General features: G+C 41.1%; 2 protein-coding genes and 1 non-coding gene across 3 annotated transcripts; 2 read left to right on the top strand and 1 right to left on the bottom strand.

Moving 5' to 3' along the window:
- On the top strand, positions 1-6,271 carry GSL1 (glucan synthase-like 1). The gene is made up of 2 exons (XM_039037961.2): positions 1-5,669; positions 6,022-6,271. The coding sequence occupies exon 1, from the start codon at positions 347-349 to the stop codon at positions 5,654-5,656; it is 5,310 nt and encodes a 1,769-aa protein (XP_038893889.1). The 5' UTR covers positions 1-346; the 3' UTR covers positions 5,657-5,669; positions 6,022-6,271.
- Positions 3,300-3,380, top strand: LOC120084300 (small nucleolar RNA J33). The gene has a single exon (XR_005483664.1). It is a non-coding gene; the product is annotated as a small nucleolar RNA J33 (small nucleolar RNA).
- Positions 6,272-7,001: 730 nt separating the features above from the next.
- On the bottom strand, positions 7,002-10,255 carry LOC120082688 (DUF2921 family protein, putative (DUF2921)). The gene has a single exon (XM_039037962.2). The coding sequence runs from the start codon at positions 10,036-10,038 to the stop codon at positions 7,186-7,188; it is 2,853 nt and encodes a 950-aa protein (XP_038893890.1). The 5' UTR covers positions 10,039-10,255; the 3' UTR covers positions 7,002-7,185.

Raw genomic sequence — 10,255 nt, 5'->3', positions numbered from 1 at the left:
TATTTATGGACAGCAAAAGAAAGATAATTAGCTTTTTATTCCTTCTCAAAAAAAAAAGGAAAAAAGATTTATTCTGTAAAGAGGTTATTTAGGAGCATGACGCGACAAATTTCTCTCTTTCTGCATTCTCTCTCTCCCACTTCCAACCCTCTTCTCTTCGCTTGAGACACTGTAAACGCCTATCCTTCCGGTAAGCTTTTCGGTGTTCGTCCAGAAACTCGCCGTCGTCTCTTCATCCACCGGCCACGCTCACGGTTACGAAGCATCGAGGAAGCTGATAATGGAAGCTTATGCTCGTCGGAAATTGAAGGAACTTTGAGAGGAGAGAAATTAAAGTCTAGTTATCATGAATATGAGGCAGCGTCCTCAACCGGCGGGTCGCGGTGGCTTTCCGAACCAACCGCCGCCGGTAGAGCCATACAACATAATCCCTATCCATGATCTCCTCACTGACCATCCTTCACTTCAGTCGCCGGAGGTACGCGCCGCCGCCGCTGCTTTACGCACTGTAGGGGAACTGAGGAGGCCTTCATTTGTTCCATGGAACCCTAAGTACGACCTATTGGACTGGCTTGGGCTATTTTTCGGGTTTCAGAGTGATAACGTTCGGAACCAACGCGAGCATCTGGTACTTCACCTTGCCAATTCCCAAATGCGGCTTCGCTCCTCTCCTGTACAGGCGGATTTACTCGACCGTACGGTGCTTCGCAACTTTCGCAAGAAACTTCTTCGGAGTTACACTTTGTGGTGCTCCTATGTAGGCCGGAAGTCCAATGTACGGTTCCCAAGCCGGGACCAGAGTGAGGAACGACGAGAATTGCTGTATGTTTCACTTTACCTTTTAATCTGGGGAGAGGCTGCTAATCTTCGATTTGTTCCTGAATGTTTATGTTACATCTATCATTTTATGGCTATGGAACTAAACCAGATTCTCGACGATTACATAGACCCTGAGACGGGTCGGCCATATTCGCCTGCGATTCACGGAGATTGTGCATTTTTGAAGAGTGTAGTAATGCCCATTTACCAGACTACTAAGACCGAGGTGGAGAGTAGTCGAAATGGTACAGCACCACACTCGGCGTGGAGAAATTACGATGATATCAACGAATATTTCTGGAGTAGGAGGTGTTTCCATAATCTTGGGTGGCCATTGAATTTAAGTAGTAATTTCTTTGCTACGACACCTAAAAACAGGCGAGTGGGGAAGACAGGTTTTGTGGAGCAGAGGTCGTTTTGGAACATATTTAGGAGCTTTGACAAGATTTGGGTATTGTTACTATTGTTTTTACAAGCTTCTATCATTGTTGCTTGGCAGGGGCATCAGTACCCATGGATAGCTTTGAAGAGTAGGGATGTGCAGGTGGAGTTGCTCACTGTATTCATCACTTGGAGCGGTCTGCGGTTGTTTCAGGCTGTGCTCGATGCTGGGACTCAGTATAGTTTGGTTTCAAGGGAAACCATGTGGTTAGGAGTCAGAATGCTGCTAAAGGGCTTGGCTGCCATTGCTTGGATTATAGTTTTTGCCGTGTTTTATGCGCGGATTTGGAGTCAGAAGAATTCAGATGGCTTTTGGTCAGATGAGGCAAATTGGAGGATTTTTATTTTTCTTCGGGCAGTCTTTGCTTTTGTCATCCCTGAGCTGCTGGCTTTGCTACTCTTTATTCTTCCATGGATTCGGAATGGACTCGAGGAATTAGATTGGAAAATTATGTATCTATTTACATGGTGGTTTCATACTCGAATTTTTGTTGGACGTGGCTTGCGTGAAGGGCTTATAGATAATATCAAGTACACGATTTTCTGGGTGGCAGTATTGGCTTCCAAGTTTTCATTTAGTTACTTCTTTCAGATCCAGCCCCTTGTTGGTCCAACCAAGGGACTTTTGAACCTCAAGGGTCCATATAAATGGCATGAATTTTTTGGTAGCACTAATATTGTAGCTGTTGTGTTGTTATGGACTCCCGTTGTGCTAATATACCTTATGGATTTGCAGATATGGTATTCTATCTTCTCATCATTTGTTGGCGCTATAGTTGGGTTGTTTTTGCATTTGGGTGAGATTCGGAATATTGATCAGTTGAGGCTTAGATTTCAGTTCTTTGCTAGTGCAATGCAATTTAATCTCATGCCAGAGGTACAACAGCTCACACCTAAACTGACCCGTCTGAAGAAAATTCGTGATGCCATCCATCGATTGAAGCTGCGATATGGACTTGGTCAACCTTATAAAAAGATAGAATCAAGCAGGATAGATACAACCAGGTTTGCTTTGATTTGGAATGAGATTCTCATCACTATGAGGGAAGAAGATCTCATCAGTGATAGAGATTTCGATCTCTTGGAGCTTCCACCCAATTGTTGGAGCATTAGGGTAATCCGTTGGCCATGTTTCCTCCTATGCAATGAGCTGCTCCTTGCTCTCAGTCAGGCAACAGAGCTTGCAAATAAATCTGACGAAGATCTTTGGTTAAAGATATGCAAAAACGAGTATCAGAGATGTGCTGTAATTGAAGCTTATGATAGTGTGAAGGCCTTGATTTTGAATATTGTTAAATATGGTTCAGAAGAAAACTCAATTGTTGTAAAAATTTTTATCGACATAGATAACGCTATTGGACTGGGGAAGTTCATGGAGGCATACAACCCAGATGTACTACAAGATATTCACCCCAAGTTAATTTCACTTGTTGAGCTTCTAATTGGAACTAAGAAAGATTTGAGTAAGGCAGTTGATATATTACAGGCCTTGTATGAACTTTCCGTTAGAGAGTTCCCAAGATCGAAGAAATCCACCAAGCAGTTGAGAGAAGAAGGATTGGCACCTCGTAATCCAGCCACTAATGAAGAATTTCTCTTTGAGAATGCAGTTGTGTTTCCTGGTTTAGAGGACAAATCTTTTTATAGGAATGTCCAGCGCCTGCATACAATCCTTACATCTAGAGACTCGATGCATGACGTCCCTTCCAATCTTGAGGCTAGAAGACGATTAGCTTTCTTTAGCAATTCACTTTTTATGAACATGCCCCGTGCTCCATATGTGGAAAAAATGATGCCTTTCAGTGTTCTGACCCCTTACTACGATGAAGAAGTTGTGTATGGCAAAGAAATGTTGAGAAAGGAGAATGAGGATGGTGTTTCAACTTTGTTCTATCTGCAGAGAATCTATGAAGATGAGTGGAGGAATTTTATGGAGCGAATGCGTAAAGAGGGTTTGGAGCACGAGGATGACATATGGACGAAAAAGTCGAGGGACCTTCGTCTTTGGGCATCATATAGGGGTCAGACTTTATCTCGAACTGTTAGGGGAATGATGTATTATCATAGAGCACTAAAAATGTTCTCCTTTCTAGATACAGCTTCTGAGATGGACATTAGAATGGGATCACAAGAGATTGCTTCACATGGTTCAATTACCCGAGAGCATGCCTTGGATGGTTTACATTCAACACAACCTCCTTCCAGGAATTTGAATAGAGCGTCTACTGGAGAATTGTTATATAGAAGATATGAATACGGGACTGCCCTTATGAAATTCACCTATGTGGTTACCTGCCAAGTTTATGGGCTACAGAAAGCAAAAAGAGACCCTCGTGCAGAGGAGATCTTAAATTTGATGAAGGATAATGAATCCCTTAGAGTTGCCTATGTTGATGAAGTTCATCGTGGGAGGGATGAGGTTGAATTTTATTCTGTTCTTGTTAAGTATGATCAAGAACTACAGAAGGAGGTTGTGATCTATCGAATTAAGTTACCTGGTCCTTTAAAGATTGGAGAAGGGAAACCAGAAAATCAGAACCATGCAATTATCTTTACACGAGGCGATGCTATTCAGACCATTGACATGAACCAAGATAATTACTTCGAAGAGGCACTCAAGATGCGTAATTTATTGGAAGAGTTCAGCAACTCTTATGGTATTAGGAAGCCAACAATCTTAGGTGTTCGTGAGAATGTCTTCACTGGCTCAGTGTCCTCTCTTGCTTGGTTCATGTCCGCACAAGAGACTAGCTTTGTGACCCTAGCACAGAGAGTTCTGGCAAACCCTTTAAAGGTTAGAATGCATTATGGTCACCCTGATGTATTTGACAGATTCTGGTTTTTGACTCGTGGTGGAATCAGCAAGGCTTCTAAGGTGATCAATATTAGCGAGGATATATTTGCTGGCTTTAATTGCACACTTCGAGGGGGAAATGTGACACACCATGAATATATACAGGTGGGCAAAGGAAGAGATGTGGGCTTTAATCAAATCTCTATGTTTGAGGCCAAGGTGGCCAGTGGCAACGGTGAGCAGGTTTTGAGCAGGGATATATACCGGCTGGGTCATAGATTGGACTTCTTTCGAGTGCTTTCAGTTTTCTACACGACTGTTGGGTACTATTTCAACACAATGCTTGTAGTATTGTCTGTTTATACATTTTTATGGGGCCGACTTTATTTTGCGCTTAGTGGGGTTGAGGATGCAGCAGCAGCATCGAGTTCTGGAAACAATAGGGCTCTTGGGGCAATATTGAATCAGCAGTTTATAATCCAACTTGGTCTTTTCACTGCACTACCAATGATTGTGGAGAACAGCCTAGAGCACGGTTTCCTTCCAGCAATTTGGAACTTCTTGACAATGCAGTTGCAGCTAGCGTCGTTTTTTTACACTTTCTCTTTGGGAACTCGTACACATTTCTTTGGACGCACTATTCTTCATGGTGGAGCTAAGTACCGAGCAACAGGACGTGGCTTTGTGGTGCAGCACAAGAGCTTTGCTGAAAATTATAGACTATATGCTCGAAGTCACTTTGTGAAGGCAATTGAGCTTGGGGTTATTCTAATAGTGTATGCTTCCCGGAGCCCTCTGGCTAGAAGTACTTTTACTTTCATCATTTTGTCAATCTCAAGCTGGTTTCTCATTGTTTCGTGGATAATGGCCCCCTTCATATTTAATCCTTCTGGATTTGATTGGTTGAAAACAGTATACGACTTTGATGATTTTATTAATTGGTTATGGAATGCTGGTGGAGTGTTCAGTAAAGCAGAACAGAGCTGGGAAGCTTGGTGGCTTGAAGAGAACAGCCATCTCAGATCAACAGGTTTATGGGGAAAACTTCTAGAGATCATTTTGGATCTTCGTTTCTTCTTCTTCCAGTACGCAATTGTATATCACCTTAATATTACTGGTAACAAAACCAGTATAGCTGTCTATTTTATTTCCTGGGTGTCCATGATTGTACTTGTTGGGGTTTACATTGTTATAGCATATGCTCAGGACAAGTATGCTGCGAAGGAGCATATCTATTATCGACTGGTTCAATTAATAGTCATAGTGATTACAGTACTTGTGATTGTTATACTGATGGAGTTCACGCCCTTTAACACGGGCGATCTTGTTACTTGTCTCTTGGCATTCATTCCCACTGGCTGGGGCATAATATCAATAGCTCAAGTGCTAAGACCTTTTTTGCAAACCACTGTCGTGTGGGATACAGTCATTTCATTGGCCCGGTTGTATGATCTACTGTTCGGAATGATTGCCATGGCCCCTTTGGCACTGCTCTCGTGGTTGCCTGGTTTCCAGTCAATGCAAACAAGAATCTTATTCAATGAAGCCTTCAGCCGAGGCCTCCAGATATCTCGTATCATTGCTGGCAAAAAGACTGTATGAAACATGAATTCAGGTACTCTTTTCAATCTTTTCTTCAAACTTCACCACAATATTCTTTAGTCGTTGATCCGACTCGCACACTAGTGGAAATGTGGAGTACTGTTCAATCACTATGGGCAGGGCAGTTGTTGCATGCTTTCTCTTTTTTCTTCTTTGGCTTTTGGCTATAGATATAATTTTCATTTGCAGTTTTACGTTTTGATTAAATTATAAATTTGTCCTAACTGTTCCTATAATGTGTTTTTAACACGAACTTTACCAACTTATTAAATAGAACTCTACCAGAATTGCTGTGTTTCATATTATGAGGTTCTTCAACTTCATGTTGTAACCTGGATCTTATTCTGCCATTGTTATTATCTCAGATCTTCGAGCTTTTATCGTCGATCCATTTCTGGGAACCATGAGTTTCACACCTTAGCTGTTTCACAAGAAAGGACTCGGGAATTCCTTGACATTCAAGATTTGTACATACTGTTCATATTTAATGTAGTAGTCCATGAACTATCATTGTTTATCACCAAACCATACTGAGGGCAGCCTGACTAAATTTTCAGTCCTCAAGCTGGTTACTGTATTTTGATTGAAAACTAATTATGATAGAACTTTCCTCAACCTGTCCGCGCTGACATCTTTCATGATTGACTTTTTGAGCTTTGACTACTATGTTGTTCAAGATCCAGTGAATTGAGTAATTGAAATGAGTTTGTTGGAGAGAAATTTTGCAGATTACCATATTTGAAGAATTTGTTTAAAACCTACAGATTACACATCCGCAAAATTTTCAATCTTCATGATAACGGCCCTCCTACTGTTAGGACTGATTTCTCTATACTCTACAGATGAACATCTTTCCCAGGGATGATCTGGGAGAAAGGAGCATCCAAATAACATCAAAGCTTTTATCATTTCACCAAGCTAATAGGCCAATTTTCAAAGTTATGCTTGCCATGAAAATTATTCGGGTAAATTGCAAATGCCACCTAATATGGTGATAGTTACAATTACACTCAAACTTTCAATTATAAAAATTGAACCTTCAAACTTGCAATTGTTGTAGAAATTGGATTTCCAAATGATAAAAATTGCATTAGAGTTCAATTTCTACAATTATTGTAAGCTGAAGAGTCCAATTTCTACAATTCTTGTAAGTTGGAGATGCAATATTAATAATTTATAAATTTGAGGACTTAATTTTTATTATTGAAAGTTTGAGAATATAATTGCAACTATTACCATATTCAGATTATTTTTAATAAATTATTCAACTCGGTTGGTGAGGATAGCTCATAGATTGAGGATCAGGAAACTACTGTCAGTCTACCATCTAACTTGGGCCAAATCCTAAAGATCAATAGGAAACCTTTTCTTCATATCTTTTGCCTTAAAGTGACATGATCAATCTTTTCTCCAGTTGATCAAATACAATTTAGGCAAAATATCTCTGAGAAAACAACTTGCTCTTTCTGTGTATGATTCAAAAGTCAAGGAAGCTTTGCAATAATCAAAATACAAACTGTCATCCTATATTACAATTCCTCATTGCTTATGGTTGGCACTTGATCATATGAAGGACCCTGTTTACGAAGTACTCTCGGAAGTATGCATCGACCACCGATGCGCTGCTGCAAGAATATGAGAAGAGCTAATAGAAGACCAGTGCAAGGAATGATGATGTCCCAAGCAGTGGAATAGAAGTCTAGTTTGTGGTTTGCATATATGTATGATAAATCAAGGTACCAGCTGGTATGATGAGCCCTGTAAAGGTCATAAGCATGAGGTAGTAGACGTACAAATGTGGTTCCCATATAGAAGGAGAAGGATAGAGCCTTTTCCTTGGAATCGAATATCAGGTTGAATATGATCTGTGGGACAAGAAAACCATCCAAGACTAAACCTGCGAACGATTTGAGAACCTCCCAGAAGGAGTTTTGCTGGTACCCGAGCGACCGAGCAGGAATGACTCGATACCCTTTGTGGATTGGTTGAAAAAATGGCCTGTATGAGCTATTGTAAGAAATTTTCCACTTGTAAACTAGCCAAGCAATCGAAATACCGACTGCATACAATGGTAAAGTCAGATAAGTAACTTTTTTCTCAGAATCCCACAAGCCCTTCTCACTTGTATTGCGTTGTCTTGATGACCAAGTGAGCTGGAGAAGACGCAACTGTAAAAGGAAAGCCACCATTGTTACTACTCTAACGATTACTTCATTCACTTCAAGCCATCCCCCACTGCCAAGAAATACATTCTGCTGATTACGCTTTGCTGCAAACAAAGCTTCAAAGTTCAGTAGAAGAGGAATCATGTGTCCCAAACACATAATTACCACCATCAAAACAGAGACGAAAGGAAGCACCTCGGGATGTTTATTTACGTAAAAGAGTTGCAAGACCAGAAAAAGACATGCAAGGGTGTTGGAAACCAGAACCATGGTGATTTCAAGGTCCATTCTCCATATGGATTCTTGAGCTTGCTTCGTATAAATTGAAACTGAAGACAACTCCAGACTATCAAAATAAAAAGGATCTGACTTTGACCTTTTGCTTTCAATTGTTCCCTGAATATGATCCATCCCACTCGCATCTAAAGGTGGAAATTGGACTTTGACAACCATTTGACAGTCCAGTATACGAGTTTTCGTCAACTCTCGTTGCCAGCATCCTGTCATACACAAAGAACCAGTACTCTTATCATAAATTCCTTCGGCAGAAATCAACACTCTTTTTGATGAAAAGTTCTCCCCAGCTAACTTGAAATCAGGAGAGCTGAAACTTATCCTATAGCTAATGTTCAGGAGACCATTTCGGTAGATGGGCATTGCAACTGGAGATTCTCTTTCCCATGACAGAGAAACGTTTCCAAACCCTCGATATACACCATTCTGATAAGGACGCTGACCATAAAATAATGGTGATGCATAACCCCTTGCAATCTGCCCTTTGCTGTTCCTTAAGGACATATAAAACCTCATGTCAGATGAATTCTCATTAGGGTACGTCTTGTCCTTACCATGAACATTCTTGCTTTGGGGGCAAGAGTTTTGCATTCCAACCTCAGTATATTCATATTTGACTTGAGAAGGATCTATCAACATATCATTATAACTACGAAACAGAATTTTCTGAAAGTAACCCGACTCATTTGCAGACTTGGTGCTCCAAATTTGACCCACAATAGAACTTCGGTTTCTGATAGAGAAAACAGCAGGAAATATCAGACTAAACCTTATCGAACAATCTCCAACAGAAGCATCTGTTAACGATTGGGTATAGTTCAGGATTCGGCAGGCAACAGCACAAAGCCGATTTTCCTTCTGATCCCAAATTCCTTCAGCAATCAAGGTGTCACTAGGTACTAAAGAATATCTATTGACATGAAAGCTTGAGTTCACAAAGTGCAATAACATTCGCACTTTTCCCTCATGGGTACACTCAAGTCCTTCATAATTCATTAAAACAGGCAAGTCTTTGACATTGTTACCTAAAGGATTGCAGTTCACATCATCACAGTCACTCTCATACTCCAACTCAAACGTATCAGTAAGCATACCAATAACAGAACATACATTTTGAGATAGATTTAGACCTCTATGATTCCCACTCAAGCAATCCTCAACTCCTTCATCTATAAATGTATATTTGTAATCCGTACTCTGGGCTAGACTCAAAATTGAAACAGGCTCAAAAAATTGCAGACCATTATTGTCATTCAAACTTTCCAAAGTTCCAGTAATCAAACTATGTAAAATGGTCACATTTGTAGGACAATCCAGCTTTAGAACGACATTCAAATTCTGTAAATCCCCTGAATTCGTGAAACTGGTACCTGATCCAACCATACATACCTTCCCAGATGTTTCTGACCAAAACCCATCAAGCGCAAATCCTACCCTCCGCTTCCATGGCTGAGTCTTCGGTCCTCGGTACCGAACCAATCGCAATCGACGGTGCTTGGAATTGTCAAAAGAATCAAGATACGACGTGGAGCCTCGAAGAACCAAGTTAGCTTGGAGTTTAACCACGCCAGGGGAGACGGTTTTACGGGCACTGAGGGTATAAAGAAACACATATCTAGGAGAAACAGGGGCCGAACCTGGGGTTTGGCCGACAATCTTATCGCCACCAGAGAAGTAACTGTTCCTGAACCGGAGTCTGGGAGTGGCAACGGCGAAGGAAGATGGGTCGGTGTCTAAAGGCGATTTGGGAACAATTTGATTGCAATGTTGATCGTATAGGGCTTCGGTTCCTGGGTTCTGATGTTGGACCATGGTGGTGGTTGAAGCGATGTTGAGGAGGAGGAAGAAGATGAAGAAGAAGGGAAGGGAAATCCATGGGAATTGGAAGGGATGAAAGAGAGAAACGAAGAAATGGCGGAACATGATGAAATAGGGGAAGGAAATTCCAATGGGTTATGGGGGAAAGAGTTACTCCATTAATACCCATCGGTCAAACTCCATAAAAAGCTGCAGAATCGGATCGCTTGGCGAGCCCCTGCCGGCTGACATGAGGTAAGCACAGCCAGAACCTAGTGCAAGCTTCAATTGCCATTTTCTTTTTCCTTTTATTTTTTATTTGTAATAATTTAAGCCCTCTCTT

Source organism: Benincasa hispida, chromosome 8, assembly GCF_027475165.1.
Source record: "Benincasa hispida cultivar pf3 chromosome 8, pf3_genome.v1.1, whole genome shotgun sequence".
Classification (NCBI taxonomy): domain Eukaryota; kingdom Viridiplantae; phylum Streptophyta; class Magnoliopsida; order Cucurbitales; family Cucurbitaceae; genus Benincasa; species Benincasa hispida.
This window is presented reverse-complemented; position numbering and strand designations above follow the sequence as displayed.